Below are 19,002 nucleotides of genomic sequence, written 5' to 3'. Positions count from 1 at the left end.
AAACAACAAGACAAAAGGGTTGGACGCTTGTTAAACCAACACAATCTACGAGAACGGCCACAAGACGACACTGTTCTCAGTAGTACATAAAAGTAACAACTCCTAGAATTTTTTAGCGGTTTGGTACTTACAGTGCTGACTTGCTAATCCGACCATAGAAGAAAGGAAAAAACAAAACAAAACAAAAACAAAATGGGGAAGTGTTCTTTTCAGCCACAGGTGGACACAAATATTTCGAAGAGATAAAGCTACACATATTCAATCACTGATCATTCCATCTTCACGGATGACCAATTATAAAGCGACTTAGTTGTATTATGCAACTTATATTACACCAGGGATTGACACGATGACTATACAAATGATTTATTGCCTGTAATCTAGAATATCTAATAAATTCTACATTCCCAATGTGCTTAGACTTATACAAAGATAAAAAAAAATAACTCAAGCAGATCTGAATACCTAAAGAAAGTCAATGTTAAGCTTGGCAATTCTGACAATTTTTACAGAATTACGTTTAAGTCTGGATTGACAGTCAGTGAGCACATCTGTAATTTAAAGGGGTTTTCCGGGAATTTAATATTGATGACCTATACTCAGGATCAATATCAGATTGGCGGGGGTCCGACACCCGGCACCCATGCCAATCAGCTGGTTGAAGAGTGTGAGCGCAGAATTCCTTTTATTGTTTACCTGCTCACTATCGATATTGCAGTGATTAGCAGGTGTATAGAAAGGAGCCGTCGTATAGGTCATCAATATTAAAATCCGGGAAAACCCCTTTAAGAATGATGGGACGTGGGGTGACAAAACACATAAAAATAGAAGGAACACACTATAGTACAATTTATAGCAACATTTAACAGGAATTGTTATTCAAGCTCTTTGGTGTGAAAAACATTCAGTACATAAAATACATTTTATATTCATTATAATATACAAATAGCAGTATATTTTTATGTAATATTCCCAAACTCTTAGGTGAGTATCTGTTACTAGGACAGGTCACTTTAGACTAGAGTACATCACAGATGCCTCATCACACTTGGTTAAGGGGATCAATATAAATTGTTTAGCTTAGTTACACATTTTAAGCTTCCCAGGTATCATTGAGGGGAGCTCTTTAAACATGCAAATTCTGTATTAGCTTAGTGGTGAGGATCTTGAAAAGATACCCAATCTAAAGGAGCCTTCTTTGTAATTGCACCAAATGAGGTAAACAAGATTTTTCTTTGTGGTTAAACATAATACATTAGAAGAGCATCTATAATGAAATTCATAACTGACCTGGCCAAAGTCAACAGAATAATTTGACATATGACAGAACATGAGATATCCAGTAACATTTCATTGCTTAAAAGTAAATATAAATAATATAATAAAGTACACTGCAATGTATAGCACTGCATTTTAAGGAATGCAAAGGGATTTTCTGGAGATACAATATTGATGGGCTGTCCTCCGGATAGGTCATCAATATTTGATCATGGGGGGTCCAACTCCTGGCACCCCCGCTGATCAGCTGTTTAAATAGGATGCTGCACTCTATTGAACACTGGGGCCTCCTCACAATTTACCAAGCACAGTGCCATATGTTGTGTAGTGGCTGTGCTTTGTGTTGCAGTTCCAGCCCATTCACTTGAATGAGACTAAGCTGAACATAGGCAATGTGATTGATGAACATGACATCACTGGCATAGGTAAAGGTAGCGGCACTGGCTTCTTCAAACAGCTCATTGTCACGGGTGCCAGCAGTTGGACCCCCACCAATCAGATATTGATTACCTGTCCTAAAACTAGGTCATCAATATTTTACTCCTGGAAAATCCCTTTAAGCTGACCTAAGATTTACAATGTCGGTTCCCTGATTAGTGACTGACTGTTTTAAGCCATTCACCACATTTGCTTCGCTAAACATGTTTGGTATGTCAATGGCAGTAGGAGATAAGCGTTTGTACCACTTAACTAAGGAAAAACAATAGGATCAGAGAGGTTTAAATCCTATCTGTTAGGTTCTTGTTTCCTGTCATTAGAAGATGTTATACAACCACCAACAGACATTTGTGGGGTCATTTATTAAATTGCTATAACGTAGAACTGGCTTAGGCTACTTTCACACTAGCGTTCGATCGGATCCGTTCTGAACGGATCCGATCATAATAATGCAGACGGAGGCTCCGTTCAGAACGGATCCGTCTGCATTATATTGGCATATAAAAGCTAAGTGTGAAAATAGCCTTGGACGGATCCGTCCAGACTTTCAATGTAAAGTCAATGGGGGACGGATCCGCTTGAAGATTGAGCCATATTGTGGCATCTTCAAACGGATCCGTCCCCATTGACTTACATTGTAAGTCTGGACGGATCCGCACGCCTCCGCACGGCCAGGCGGACACCCGAACGCTGCAAGCAGTGTTCAGCTGTCCGCCTGTCCGTGCGGAGGCGAGCAGAGCGGAGGCTGAACGCCGCCAGACTGATGCAGTCTGAGCGGATCCGCATCCATTCAGACTGCATCAGGGCTGGACGGAAGCGTTCGGGTCCGCTCGTGAGCCCCTTCAAACGGAGCTCACGAGCGGACAGCCGAACGCTAGTGTGAAAGGAGCCTTAGTTGCCCAAAGCAACCAATCAGATTCCATCTTTTATTTTTGAGAGCTCCTTTGGCAAGTGAAAGGTGTAATCTGATAAATAACCCCATTGTTTTTGCCAAATGCCATTGAAAAGTATCTAGAACTGTACAAAAGATGAGACAATATACGGTATATGATCAGAGTAAGCTCTGCATAGGCCCTGGTGGCATGAGGTTAGGTTAGGAGACAGCAATGCACTATAAGACATGAGGTCAGGCTGGGATACAATGAGACAGTTGTGAATGGTAGTGCACAATAAGATGTGCTGTAAAATAAAAAGGCAAACAATTAGCGCAAAATATCTGTAAGCTGCACAACATGTTATGCTGATTAAACAAGTGTGCTTTCTTGCCTTTCCTCTTGGCTCCACAGAGCCTGAGATAAATGGAGCAGGTTTACCAGCATAAAAATAAATAAAAAGATGATATGGTGGTATTGGGAGTTGTTTCTGCTGCATGTATCTATATGTGGCCACCTAGTGGTTGTAGCCTGTTTGTTGGCATGGTGTGACAATATATCGAATTTATATTATGTGAAATTGGATTTCTTACAGGGCATCTGTCAGCAGACTTGTACTTATGAAACTGGCTGACCAGTGGCATGAGCGCTTGGCAGCTGAAGGCATCTGTGTTGCTCACATGTCCATATGTGCCCACATTACTGAGAAACATGAAGTTTTAATGTATGCAAATGAGCTTCTAGGAGCAATGTGGGCATTACTGTTATACCTACAGACTTAGTTTTCTCTGAAACTGCTGCACCCTCTCCACTTTGATTGACAGGACCAGGCATTACGATGCTTTCACTGCCTGCCCATATCAAAGTGCAGAGGGCGCGGCAGTTGAAGAGAGAGCTGAGCCTCTGGGTGTAACAGCAACACCCTCGAAGCTTCTAGAGGCTCATTTGCATATAATAAAACATCATTTTTCTCAGCCATGTGGGCACATATGAACATGTGGGCAACTCAGATGCCTTCAGCTGCCAAGCGTACACGTAACAGGTCAGCCAGTTTCATAAGTACATAGGTAAATTAGCACATGAGTAGATAAGGGTGAACTCATCGATAAATCTATAGACCTCAATATTTGTAAAATTGAGTTCAAATATGATCAAAAAATGAAACCTTCATAAGTATAAGCTCATAGGCACAGCCTTATAAATAAAGTTGTAATCTGGATCTTTAGTTCTCCTTTTCTGTACATTATACTGTTTTACACCATGGGGATTTAGAACTTGAAGATGACTTTAAAAAAATGCAGAATAATCCACACAGGAAAAATTCTTTAAGTTCTTCATCATCATCATTAACATAGCGTAATGTAATATTTATAAAACGTTAATATTCAGAACGTGAAACCAAGGCAGCCACCCAGCATGGCAGCTATATTAGAGTCATTTTATGCTAAAAAAGCAACTGGGTGGTCATCTTAAATAATGCAAATCTCTTGTGCTTTTCAGCAACCTATCCAATAGACACATGCAGCGAAATCTAAAGATAATGGAAGATGAAAAAGAAGAAAGACAGTTAATGAAGTGTGCTTGTTTTAATATTGTTTAGACATTTTATATTAGCCTTCACCAACTTCAGTTCTTATTTGTACGTGCACCTTCAAATAAAGGGTTCTGATGCCTGGAATACATAATCTCTTTATGCCAGCACTGGCTACTGTGTGGGTCAAATTCAGCACTTTCAAGGCTCATTGCCCCCTTAACTAATAAAAACACTGCCTTTTGAAATTTCCATTTTATTCATCAAGCACCCTTGGGTATCTTGAAGAAAAAGACTGTGAAATTAATGCAGATTCTGGCTGATTTTGTAATAATACTATGGCTCACTAAAAGCTTTGCCAGAGCAACACAGACATGTTTGACTCTTGCTCTCTAATGACTTTAAAAGTGCATTGATTTTCAGCTTCTTTAGCCTTGCACAGTTTGAACTCGGGTTTCAGAGAATAATTTAGTGTTCCACTCAATTTCCTCAAAACATTATTATTACTACTTAAAAGATTTCCAAATGAAGCAAATCTAAACACTGAGTGGTTCCAGCATATTGTCATTTTGAAGCTAATGCACAAAATTCTGTTCTTGGCATTGCACGTTTATCAGCTGCCCCAGTGGCCAGTAAAGACAATGAAAATTTCGTTCCGTGACGTTCCAGCAACTAAAGGATTCATAGGAAGGGCCAAATCAATTAGATGGCTAAAAAAAATAAAGTAATATGAAAAATGCATGGCTAATTTCGCTTCTGTGCATCCCCTGTGTGCAGCTGATGATACTGTCAAATCATATATTTTATCATTAATGGAAAGGAGATGTAAAAAAAAGACATTAAATTGTACTTACAATAGGAATACAAAAATAGAGGCCGGGAGTTTTAATAATATATATTTTGAGTGAAGCTGATAAAGATATCCATACACATTTGTGTAAGGTAAAATATAATAGCAAATGGTCACTTTAAGCAACCGATGACAGACCAAGATATGTAGATTTTATCGTTACCATTTTAAGGTGTAGATGACTTTTTAATCAATGGTTATTTTAATTTTTTGGGGAGGAGGGTGACAAAAACTGGGTATTCTGCCATTGTTCATCATCCATGACAATTTACATTTTTTTTATACTTAAAAAAAGTTATTGATTTTTACATTAAAGAATCATGAGAGCATGAACTGGTTCCACAGTGCAAGCAAACAAGGAAATGAAAATGTGCTACAGTCATTAAAAAGAAATAGGGGCACCAGGACCTCCTGTCCCAGATGGTCAGGCATGTGATGATGTTAAGCAGTATCTGCAAGGAGCCTCATTTTATCTTTACTATGGAGTCCACTGATAATACCCACATAGTGGATGACAATAACTATACAAATGTTGGTACCATGTGCTAAATATAAAGTATGTACATTGCATTACTATACCCACAGCACGCTAGACACTTTTGCATTGGCATCTGCACAGATTCCATCTTCTTTGAGAGTATGTTTTTGAGGACAGATTCAGATTTTAACCGTCAGTCAAGAAAACAAAAATCCTTAGGGCAAATAAATGAAGTAAAAAGTAGCAAATGGGTGTAAAAAAAAAAGTTGTAAATTATGGCTCATATCATATCTGTTCTATAATTTGTGACTAGAGGTGAATAAATTGTTCAAAATTCAGTTTGGGTTTGATGAATTCGAATTGGGCAACCGATTCTATTCATGTCTGAATTGATTCGACCAGAATCAATAGTGATCCAATTTGCCACCAAATGTGTTTAGGACATTATTTTCTCTTTAGTCTCCTATTTAAAATGTTTTTATGATTTAACTTTTTCTCTCTCCTCCCAAAAATTCACCCAAATCGAATAACCAAAAACTCGGAATCAGATATATCTTGAATATTTACAAAATTTTAGTTGAATTCAAATAATTTTGTTCTTCTCTATTTGTGACCTTTTAATCTTCTCGCTACTTTGGAAATGAGCAGGAATTATCGACAGGTGGTGAGTATAACAGGTTTCTGGCAATATTTTTAACTTATAGACTAGAAAATAATAAAAAAACAGTTATGTAAATCTAAATTTTTTGGTTGAAAGGGGTTATCCAAGTCTTTAAAACTAATGACCAGAGCGCCTCAATATGACCAGAGCACCTCAATATCTTCAAACAACTGAACAGGAGGTGTGTCGGGAGTTGGACCTCCACTGATCAGATATCTTGGCCTCTTCCTAGGCCAGTGACATCACATTCATCGGCTGAGCTGCAAAACCAAACACAGCGGCTAACCAATGGACAGCAAAGTGCATGGTAAGCTGCACTGAAGTTCCACGGCCTCCTCAAACAGCTGATTGGTGGGGGTCCCTGGTGTCGAACCCTTGCTGATCTGATATTTATGACTTATCCTGAGCATAGGTTATTAATATCAGAATCTTAGAAACCCTCTCTAAGGACAGCCCAGAATGCACCACATTTATTAAGAGATGTTCCCCTCTATTGGATGCATTACAATCCATCGTACATCAGTTTAAGGCTGGTCTATAAATGACAGTCAGAATAAAGCTCGTCCTTAAAGCGTTCTGTGAATGAAGCAATATCCAGTAGATAAGTGTTATAAGCTAAATATATGTATGTATTTCTGTCAGTTTAACAGGCCAAGCAGGTGCATTTATATAAGACAGGATATGGCACTTAGAGGTTCCATTTCCTAGGTACAGATCTGAACGTGAAGATCATTATCTTATAGTGGTATATGCACATAGCGCATTCTTGAATAACATGGCACTTTGTTGCCAAGGAATCCTTTTAGTTACCTAATTTGATCTTATTATCCATGAGTGTGCTCTGTACTAGCAATTACTAAACAGAGGTTAAGAATGTATAAGAGGCATGTAAAATGTCAACAAAAATCAATAAGGCACAGTTTATGCATTTACTACAATTTTCAACAGCAGCAAGCTGAGGAGCAGTTACGCGGAGATGTTGCAATTAGCTGTTCTTGGAAAAAAGTCAAAGTGTTAGTTGAACAATAAAGATGCTTTTTATGCCACGGAGAGAACAAGCAAGGCCTTTCAGAAGTGTACGTCTTTTTAATTTACAGATCAATCAGTATTCCTTTTAGCGTCAAATGAAATACATAGCGCCTCCCAAATTCTATTTGAAAATCTTGTAATTGCTTTTCAAGTAGGTCGGCTGTTGGACAGAAATCTGTTTTGTATGCTTTTACTATGCTGAAGGACATTGATTATTTTGTTGTAGCTGGAATATCAGAGTTATCCCCAGCGTAAATGTCCTTTAAATGACAATTTCATAGTGATATACAAGAACCAGGGGCAATGCCATACTTGATATTATCATTAATGTAGATGATAAAATGCTGTATACACGAGTGGTGACATAATGGCAGGACAAGTGTCCTAATGGGTTGTAGATACGGGTGCTGCTGGATCATGCAGGAATAGGAGGGTAATCTCTACCTCACCTTTTATTTGAAGTGCTACTAAGCCTAAAGTTCAAACTACTAACCTACTTGAACAACCTACTTGTTGTACCCTGGATTACAATCTACTGTTCACTTTTAGCAAACAGTTCAGACTGAGGCTGGTTTCAAAACACCGTTGGACATTTATCAGATCAGATGCCAGTTTTGTGGCTTAAAAAAGTTGCATGTTTTGGCGACCGCTTTCTTTATAAACCACATTACACTCATGCCAAATTTCACATTAAGGTGCACCATTTCATAAATTGGAGCAGACACACAAAGCAAAGGCAGACACAAAAACTACTGCAAGTGATAAATATCCCCATAGTCTTTTTTTTTGGCAATTGCACAGTTTTTTTTGCCGTTTTTTATCGCTGTTTTCTTGCGTGGCCGTTTTTCCTCTTTTATGCATCTATATGTTACATTGAAAAACGCCTGTTAGGAGGATCAACTCTATTAAATTAGAAAAAAGATACAAAATGCCACATAGTGTTATTTCTTATACAAAAAAAAAAGGAAAGGAGAAAAAATCTGTATGAAGGAATCCTAGGTTAAAAAGCTGCAAGTGAAAAGTAGAGTGGGACTCTCTATAATTAGAGAGCAGGTATAGTAACACAATTGTATTCCACAATACCGAGAGAGGCTAATTCCTAAGTACACACTAGATGAACTTTTGATTGATATAATCATGAACACAGTTCTCCTCACATTAAGGTTAGAATATATTCATTTTCCAGAATGTTTTATAAAAGAACCTTTAAGCATAGAGTTGATTCAAAAATACTAGTTTCCCTCCTGTTTACCTGAAAATTTCCTAGGTTTTATAATGTATTGTGTAAGTAATTTTCAAGCTCTATATGTAAATAGGTATAGAAAAGTGAAGATTCACCCCTGTTCCCCATTTCTATATTTTAAAAAAATCCTAAAATGATGTAGCTTTCTCACTGGCCATTATGCCTAATAATATGTTGAGATTTCCTGTTCCTGTTTTATATATTCATAACGCAGGATCCCCCATTCACAATAGGTGATGCACACAACTTATCTACTCCCCCTTCCCCCACAATGACCTTTGCACATAGAAGTTAAACAGCCCCCTCCAATTTGTTATGTCTTTGGTCCATGGTGGCTGCTGTAAAGCATCTCTCTAATTGCTGTTAACAATAACCCGGACATAATCATGTATTGAAAATAGAATAGAAATAAAAAAAAATGTAAGGCCAGAAAATAAAACTGACTAGAAAAAAAGGGGCTTATGTCATTATCTGGTTTTAACTAGTAGAAAAAAATATAGGGGACACCTTCCCTTAAATACTCATTTACAGAACGCATACTTAAGAGCAGCGATGACTGTATATTCAATACTGTACTAAATCTTCTAACACGAGATAAAAAGATATGACTCACACTAAGTAAATGTGAAGATTACATATTTATAGGTGTTAACTCTGTAGTGAGTAAGGTCATGTTTTATGCACGCGATAAGCATTAGAAATTGATAGCAAGCACTAAGCTTTGATAAGGTGTCATAATCAGTTTCAAGCTGTACTTAACAGTCTCTATATATCATAGAGTGATTTAATTAGAAATAAAGGTCATTACTGCATATATAACGCCATATAAATGCCACAAAGATAAATAAATAATGCAAAATATTTTGTTTTGCTAGTTAAGCAATGATACTGTAGTAGACCTTACACATATTTGCTATGTTATTTGTGTGGCTCCATCTACCAAGCGAAACATTTGGAAACATATTTAAAGGGCATGGAACATTTGCCTTTATTTTTCTATATGTCTTGATAAAAACCTCCTAACATGTTGGGTGTACAGCTCTTACATAGACCTATCCCTTTTCATGGTTACAGACTACATACAAACCCTGAAGTCATGTGTTAACGGGTTGTTTGACACATTAAAAACATTTTCCCTCAAGCCACCAATTGTGATAATGAAATATGTTATCCTTCCCCGTTTTATCCTCCGCCACTTTCAGTGCCGCCTATTGAATGTTCCCACGTCTTTGCAGTCATAATGTCACCTTTTTGGCTCCAGTGTTGGCAAGCCCATATATAACCACTGCATTCAGCGGCATATGGCACGAGACAGCTGACGGCTGTAACTGGATGCAGTGGTCACATGGAGAATATGGGCAAGTCATTGCTGCAGCTAAGCAAATCATGGAAGGAAGGATTAGACTGACAGCACAGGAAGTAGATGTAGAATTGTAAATTTATCTTATGACAACTGCTGGCTTCGGAGGCATTTAAAAAAAAAAAAGTCAGATAACCCCTTTAAGTCACTGCCCCCTGTCTAAACTACAGAAAATATAATTCGCATCAGGATTTGACCCACTTGTTTGATGCATCAGCTGAAGACAAAGATAGACTCTTGATATTGTAGTCAAGAACCTTTTTTCGCCACCTATTTACCTTGGCTACTTCTTTAAAGGGATTTTCTGAGAGCTTCCTATGGATAGCCTATCTTCAGGATAGATCATTAAAGGGGTTGTTTCACAGTAAGTTGCATTTATCATGTAGAGGAAGTTAACACAAGCCTCTTACTAATGTGTTGTTAATATCCATATTGCTTCCTTTACTGGATGGATTAATTTTTCAATTTTTCTATAGTGTGCAAGCATGACCACCACTGATGGATTGCAGGGTGGTCTGTAACCATGGAAACGAGCCGTGTATAATGTGATAGAAAAATGAATCCAGCCAGCAAAGGAAGCAATATGGACAATCACAATACATTAGAAAGTGGCTTGCATTAACTTTCTCTATCTGATAAATGCCACTTACTAAAGTGAGACAACCCCTTTAATCTCTGATCATTGGTGGTCTGACACCTGGAACCACTGTTGAACCAACTGTTGATGGCGCTCCAGTGAGCCTGAGACAGTGGTATCACGTTCACATGGCCTAGGTGCAGCTCAGTCCCATTCAAATGGGCTGCATTACTAAGCACAGCATCTATACAATGTACAGCGCTGTGCTTTGTAACCTCTGAGGAGGCCCGGGGGTGCCGGGTGTTGGACTCCCACCGATCATCAGATATTGATGACCTACACTGAGGACAGGTCATCAATATTGAACTCCTAGAATACCATTTTAATTGTGTTTCAGTATGGCAGCCTTTGAAACAGTCCGCCATGTAAAAAGTGGCTAAAAAGGTGAAACTTTTGTATGGTGACTATTTAGGCTGCATCTTTACCTAACTACATACAGAATATAACTAGTAAAACACTTACATAGGTATCCTCCATATTGTAGGGATTAAAATACTAAGTCACTTTGACTCAAACCTATTCTTGAACATTCGTTCACAAAGCGTTTTGGAAAATGAATATATTTTGATTCTGATTTGAGGAGAACTGTGTGCATGATTATATCATTTAAAAGTTCATCTAGCGTATATGTAAGAATTAGCCCCTCTCAGAATATGCCATATTGTGAAATAAAACGTAGCTACTGCGCCTACTCTCTAATTATACAAGCAATAATACATGTCATTTTAAATAGCAGAGAGGCATTTTCTTTTTAGCATTTACAACTTCAGACAGCTCGCTATAAAGTGCCATCTCGAAATTCCACAGCCTCCCTACATGTATAGAGGAATGGAAGGTATGTAATTATGTACTGCTGATTTCTACCAATTTATGAAAATGACAGAAATGATTGAGTCTGCATTACAATGCAGGTAATTGTTAGTTTCTTATTCAATTCTAGCCCACATCAGAACTTGTGGTCCTGCCCAACATGTTAGAAAGGTCACTCGGTATCGTCTTTCTTTTTCTTGTACTCAGTTTAAAATATCTTTTTTTGTTAGATTTCTTCCTTGTCAATGTAAAGTTGATAATCAAAAGTATGAGCCCCAAATAGAGGCCTGGATTGTACAATAGCTAATATGTATTGGAGAATGTATGATTATTGCAACGTGGACACATACAAATCTTAGAGATTATGGCCCCCATTTACTAATCTTAGAATTTGGCATAAAATGTGCATTTGGTACATTTCTGATGATGAATCTCGCATCAAGCTTCAGAACTATTGGTGAAACAAATGGGCCAAAAAAGTATAATCCACTGCGCTTGGCATGGCTTGGCAGGAAAGGAGTATGGTTAGCAGAAAATGGGTGTAGCTTAAAAAGCCACAACAATAAGCCAAAATGGCCCAAAAAGTATGGCAAAAAATTGTGGCGGAAAGTAAGCCAACCAATAGTTGGTGTAAAGTTCGACAAAATATCTACATACACCAAATTTATCCTACAGTGGGAGCAGCTGTGATAGATTTGGTGCCTCTTTAGACTGCCTGTCTTATCCATTTCGTCCTTCGTCTAATTGCAAGTTCTCCTAATAAATGTAAGGCAACCTTTCCATTCCATAAGTCTAAGTATGTAATTGAACAACTTAGGACTTTGTGTTGCCTAAGGGCCCTTTTACATGGGTCATCATGGATTTGGACAATTGTCGGTGGTGAACATTCTTATAAATGCTCATTCTCAATAACTGTCCTCTGTAAATGTGCCGCTGATCACCTAATGAAAGAGAAAAACGCTTGTTTGTTGGGTGATTGCATATTTTATCTGGCACCTAAAATAACAGTTTGTGGGCAGCACATTGCCCACTGTAAAGAGGCATGTGCTGCCCACAAACAATAATCAGTGGGCGTTCTGTGATCACTTATCCCCACACAGAGGAGATACAGATGTAGCCGAGCTAAACTTGATGGTTAATGCGTTAAGTAAACAATGGCAAGAAAAAGATAACTAACTTTTCAATAGATTGTAATGGCTTTTGTCACGAGATAACCAAGATAACTCTGTGCCGTGTGTTATCGGAGTCAGTTTTAGCTTGGCTACATCTGTAATTACTGTATGTAAAAGCAACTCAATTGCATCGGAATGAGCTGGCAATGATCGGGAATGGACAGTTTGTTCCTGATCATTGCCCTCATGTAAATGGGCCCTTAGGCTATGTGCACACCTTGCTAATAACTACAGATGATCTTGCACAATTTAATTTTTGTAGCTACATAAACAAACCCATGTTGTAGGCCAAATGCCATGGTACATTTACATTAGTGATCTGAAACGTCAGCTACTGTGAACTTACCCAACATGACTGAGCATGCAACAATGTGCCTTGGAACGCAAGTAGGCACAATAGTTAGAAAGCCACAGGTTGCAGAACAAAGAAATGCAAGGTGTGCAAGGTGTGCATACAGTAAGGGATGTATTCTCTTCTATAATTCAAGCAGCGGTAGCTGCAGCTCCCATTTATCTTTGAAAAGGGGGTTCATGTTAAAGGTGTTGGAATAAAGACATTTTCACATTTTTGTTTTCCAAAATGTCACCTGGTGCCCTCATTGTCCACCACAAGTTAAATCTAGGTCTAACTCTATTTTTTTCTCCAGCTTTTACAGTGGCTGTGGAAATGCACTGTGGAAGGGACTCTATATCGATCAAAAAGTAAGGGTGTATTCAGTTGGTGTGGTTGGATGCAGTTAAAAATCACATTAAGATTGTATTTAACAAAATGTATGAAAAATATTCACGTAAATTATGTGAAAACTACAACTGACCCTAACACCCCTGAAAAACACACGCATTTCTTTCCTGATCCATTTCTTTTTAATGAAGTTTTAAATGCATAAAACTGCACCATCTGAATCAGCATCTAAGTACATGCAGCTTTGCCATGTTGTGAAAATGATGCCCAAGGGTACGGCCACACGATAAGGTTTCTGCATGCAGTTTTGGAAACCAATACCAAGAGTGATTTCAGAAAAGAGGAGACGTTGTATCTGTCCTTTATACTTTCTCTCCTTTTATGGTCCACGACTGAGTTTGGCTTCCAAAACTGCATCAGATAACCTAACTGTGTGGCCAAGGTGCGAGCCTGGCCGGTAAGACAGGAGAGGAGAAATCAGAGTGGAGGGCTGGTTCTGGTGTGAGATGTTGCAGGGAAGCAACAATTAACCTGCCAGGCTGTTAGGTCACACATCATGCTGGTGTATGCCATTCTAAACCTCCAATCATATTCATTAGTTCCTACGTACTTCAATAGTCAGTGCAATAGAAGGAAATGGTTATAGAGAGATTATTGTCCACTGTTGTCTATTGTCTACTGTTGTCTATGGTCTACTGTTGTCTATTGTCTACTGTTGCCCCTGTGATAAATCTGGTGCAGGTCTAGACAGTTTGTCGAAGCATACACCATATTTAGGAATAGTAAATCTGGGCCAATGTCTTGCAGATTCCTTAGAAACAATTCTGTAAGGCATCACATCTGCCCATCAACAGACATTATAGAAGACCAATTAGCAGATGCATCTGCACCCTCTATTCCAGGGTACTGTAATTGTTCCATGTGTCATGTATTTCAATAGAGGGTAAATACCCCATATATTAAATGATGTTAATAGAAAGCTTTGTACTGTAGGTCCACCTTTAGTCTAAATGTTCCTATTGCCTTACTGTATGCTTATGGCAACATAACGTACAAGGTCATAAAGATTCCATGAATATTTATTGCAGCCAAATACAACTTAGTTAACATAGGCCATTATGTTTATATTTGTTTTTTTTTTTACAATGTCGATGTCATTAGAATGAATGTATTTTTTGTATTTTCTTTGTACCCCTTGGATTCTAGTCATCTTGCATTCCAGCAATTTGCTCAGTGTGCCTGGAACTGATCCTCTCAGGGGAAAATGAAAAATGTGTCCATATTGTTTTCATTTTATCTGTGTTATCCACAAATGAAAGGAGAAGTCTATAGGGATTTAAAAGCTCTGTTCTTCATCTCTGAACCATTAGGTTGGTCCAATTAAAGGTTTCTCCATGTACAGTCGACATTGTCTACTCTCTGAAGGATGGTGCTAAACAAGCTCTAGAACAGATGCTAAGGATCTCAATCAATTTTGCTGTTACATCCATTCCTGAGATTCTCTTCTATGCAGTGCACCTTTGTTATGTCACTACACATATCTCATTTTAAGCAGTTTTCTTTGCAGTGTACTAGAAACTGGCCAATAATCAGTTCTAACCTCATAATATAGCCTCTTCCATCAAGCTTCATCTTTTATGCTTTATGTAGCAGCCAATCAGACTTATTTGTAGAATTTTTCAGAGATAACATAATTTGAAGAGAAGCTGCAATCAGCTGCACACTTCAAGTATAGTTCAAGTATTGTTAGTAAATGCATAAACCATGAACATCAAGTAAAAAATAGAAAGCGCTATAAGTGATCATAATCCAGTCGTCAGAAAAAACATTATTGTGATTTTTGACTTTTATGTTTTCTTTTAAATCCAATGTGTGCTGTTTTCCAAATACAAGGTCAAACACTAAGGCTAATTTCACATGAGCATGTTTGGTCCAGGAAAGACTCTTGGTTTGAAGGCACAGACCAACACTATTCCTCTAACCCTAAACTCACAGCATCATAAAGACTTCTGATGCTGTTAGTGCCTGCCCAACCATAAGTTTACTGTACTGTACTCATAATGCCGTACTAAAAAGGGTTAATACAAGGTTTACTAAAGGTTTATTGTTCTGGTTCATTACTAAAGTGGTTAACGTGTTCACTGGGATACTGAATATGATCTATGCACTATGTGATCCAAGGAGGTTATGTATATAGGTAGGAAACAGTTAAACTGGTGACTATTAGTTACTATTGTGGTTGTGGGCTGGTCCCATTTTCCCCTGGCTAGATCCTAGCAAGCCAAGCTACAGAAAAGACCTACTTTGGTGTGAGCTGCTAAACAGGCCCTAAAAGAACTCTTCTCCAGGAAAACACAATTTCTGAGAGTGGAAAGCTACCAGAAAAAAAAGCAACTTTGCTAAGAACTACCTCTGAGACAAAGAAGCAGATGGTTGAATACTATGCAGACCATGCCTGGACTAAGTCTATAAGGCTTGTTTCACATTTGCGTTATACATCTCTGGCAGGCTGTTCTGGAAGGTGAGCATCTTGCCGGAGATCTCTGGATCCGGCGCTTCCGAATGCTAGCTGACATAATGAGTGTGGCCAGCGCAGATCCGCCCGCAATCCAGCAAACATGCCGAGAAGCGAGCAGACGAAAACCGCTGTGTGCAGCGATATTTGTCCGTCCATTTTTCAGCATACTAGCTAGGTTGCGTCCGAATCCCTGCCAGTGCCCATTATAGTGAATGGGGCTGGACAGCGATGACTTTGCTTATGGCAATGCCTTTAGGTAACACACGCATATGATTTTGGACTTCATGGGGAATAAAACGCCTGTGGTCATTTGGGAAGAGAGGCACTCAGAGAGGAATACTACCATCATTGCCTCCTTCTATATATAGCCTTTTGGGAAAAAGCCTACACTTTGAACTACACTTCATAATTATGCCTGCTGCATGTATTTGTACTCTAACTACTATCATCTATTCAGTAGAGTAGAGCCTCTACCTTGTCATAACCAATCCAGCCTGTTCTGTGGTCTCTATACCTGATCCTCCTCTTGTTCTTCTGCCTTGCACCCCACTGCTCATTCTGACATCAAGGGCACCCCCATCACCACCAGGCAGAAGACTTTACCAGTCCAGGGGGTGCCCTGAGGAGAGGAAAGATTGCACACCTGCATTGATGACCTGAGTGAGAGTGGGAGTAGGATTAGCCACTGTGAGGACTATGACTACCCTCATTGCCTCTCTGTGTCCTCCCCCCTGTAGGTCTGCATGTGGCAAATATAATATAGTAGCCCTGTGGTCAGGCAGGACTCACAGCATCATAAGGCATTCTGAGGTTGTACGTTTAGTTCAGAGGTAATGCGTTCAGTTCAGGAAAAGTGGTCATCACATGGAGTGTGCTTCCCAGACCAAACAAGCTCATGTGAATTTACCCTTAACCAATACACAAAAAAGATCTTGTTTACCACATTTGTTAACTCATAAAGGACCTAATATTACAATTTTCAGAGACATACATATGAATGAGCTCTCATCCTTGGTATAGTACTTGTTTTCATTTTGGTATTCTAAGAATACAAAACTCTTTTTCAGACCCAGCCATACATATACTTAAATGTAGTCATTCAGGATGCTGGGTTATATTAGCCAAATGGCACGGGAGTATAGATCTGTAGATATAATGCATTGCCCTTACATAGAGAAGCATATTTAGCTGGCAGATCCACTCTAAGTATGGTGAAATAAAGAATAACACACTGGGAATGGTGCTTAATTACCTTCACAAACACAAAGCGATCAATAATAACAATTACATTTATCATATTATAAGCATAGTGATATTATTACATATTAACCTAGTTATTAGGCTGGTAATATTAATACATATTGATATATGACTAAATGAAGTGTTTGTCAAAGTAGGATGTGCTCACATGAAGCTATGACAATAGTGTGTACCCTTCATAATGCCATTCATTTAGACCTCACTAGACTGGTACATTATTTGGAGTCAGCCCAACCACTGTGATTGCAGTTGGCCAACATAATGAAGAATAACAAAAATGGATAGTCCAGCCATTTTACAAAAGGCTTATTAAAGGGGTTGTGGCACCATTAAATGCTATTTTAATTTCATTCAGAATGAAAAACAATTTACTTTTGAAACAATTGGACCATTCAATGGCTAGATCTCTGCATCCATGTAAGGTACAGGGTTGATTCTAGCTTTGTTAGAAAGAGATTGTTATGGACTATAAGATTTTTGTCAATTTAGTAAAAAATAAAAAGTGTCAGTATTTGCAATAAGAATTCTAGATTTCAGATTTCTAATTTTCAGGGAGTTTAAAATGGTTCATCTGACTGATGGCTATGGACACCACTGGTGAGACTGGTTGGCCATCTTAGTTGTATGGGGGGTGTCCCAGCTTTCCCCCAATGGCATATGTCAGGGGAAAGAAGTATTGGGATGTTGGATTTCAACATGTCCGATCTTTTTGTTTTCCATAGGGATAAGCCAGTGCTGCCTCTCAGAACACAATGTATGCTTTGCTAAGCTGAGTGTTCATGTGCGAAGGGTTTGAGGTTTGGGTTTGCTGAATGAGCATTTGGCTGACAACTTCTGAAGTGTACAGACAGCAGTTAGTTTTTAATTTATAAGTCCCCTACTATTTTCTAAGATGTTAAATGTAAAATATAATTTGAAAATCACTGGCACGGGTACTTTGAATATATTTATAGTACATGCTTATGGCTACCAGCTGGGCCAACACTGAGATGACACCTTCAAAATGTTGGAATCAAAAGCTACATATCCCAGAATGCTTTGAAGAGGACTGAATTAACTTGTCTTGGGAAATGGGCTCTACTGTTAACACTGGCAGCTGTAAGTGTTGCATTTGGAACTACTCCTTTAAAGAGCTGCAATCGTTTTACACACAAGAGAATGAAGATAATTGCTTTATCCATGCTGCATTGTAATAGATAACGCACTAAGTCATGCTTTCCATAGAGACCCTCTTTGACTTTACAAATAAAACTGATTACTTCTCTCCATCTTTGCGGAAAGTTCATGTGGGTAACTGCATCGCATGGGAAGCAATCGTGGGTGACCTCTGGCCCAACACATCTGCTGCCTGTGACATACTGCTCCAATTAGCTGTTAAGGAAAAGGTTCTTTACAGACGGCACACTCACCTCGACTCAGTCCATCAGGTCCCCGTAGGATTCGGCATTCTTCTATTTGACCAAATGGAGAAAACATCACCCTGATATCGTTCTCGTTACACTTCTTCGAAACCATGCCTATGAACAATTTTCTGTCTTCCACAGCTAGGAGATAAAAATAATGAATGAGCAAAGGCCATTTTATCTTTTTTATTCCTGTGATCAATGCTTCATTACCACATCAAAACCAGCTGCGATCATGTGAGTCTTTCTTTGTGCTTTACACAGGTCCCAGGAAGGCAAATGCAAACTCTTTATTTCGCATTTATTTCCTTTCTTCCTTTTTCTTTTTTTTTGCTGTGATGCTACTACAGCTCACAGCATGATGAGAAGCTGCTGCTCATCCAGATACATTCATTCCAGTCACTTAAACACACTAGGTGAAAAGTTACATTTTATGTCTATGGGACACACTGTATTTTAGTAAATCTTACAAAGAGCTGAACGGCAGCAGCAATCAAATGCCCATGAATAAATGGTAAACTTTCCAGCTATATCATTTTCACATGGGTCTTCATTTTAAACACAGTGGTTGACTATATGAAGGGGGTCATACTACAGATGCACAAATAACATTTCAAAGTCCATTACAGCCAGGGGCTATCCATAGTATTCAGTATATTGGGCAGACTAGATGGGCCAAATGGTTCTTATCTGCCGACACATTCTATGTTTCTATGTTTCTCTGTAGAATTCGGGACTGATGTTTTTCTTGTTGATAGTTTAGAGTTGGTTCATAACACA

General features: G+C 38.6%; 1 protein-coding gene across 23 annotated transcripts in view; it reads right to left on the bottom strand.

Moving 5' to 3' along the window:
* Window positions 1–19,002, bottom strand: part of CELF2 (CUGBP Elav-like family member 2) — a 449,189-nt gene that overhangs the window by 76,982 nt on the left and 353,205 nt on the right. For 12 of the 23 annotated variants that reach the window (XM_044280047.1, XM_044280053.1, XM_044280064.1 and 9 more), the window contains 2 exons: window positions 18,229–18,363; window positions 132–143 (listed from right to left, as the gene is read on the bottom strand). In XM_044280047.1, the coding sequence (XP_044135982.1) occupies window positions 132–143; window positions 18,229–18,363 (147 nt within the window). The remainder of the gene's footprint in view (window positions 1–131; window positions 144–18,228; window positions 18,364–19,002) is intronic. The other 11 variants (XM_044280048.1, XM_044280054.1, XM_044280052.1 and 8 more) reach the window with 1 other exon arrangement.

Source organism: Bufo gargarizans, chromosome 2 (assembly GCF_014858855.1).
Source record: "Bufo gargarizans isolate SCDJY-AF-19 chromosome 2, ASM1485885v1, whole genome shotgun sequence".
NCBI lineage: Eukaryota > Metazoa > Chordata > Amphibia > Anura > Bufonidae > Bufo > Bufo gargarizans.
Note: the sequence above shows the minus strand (reverse complement) of the source record. Positions and strands in the feature narration are given on the sequence as shown.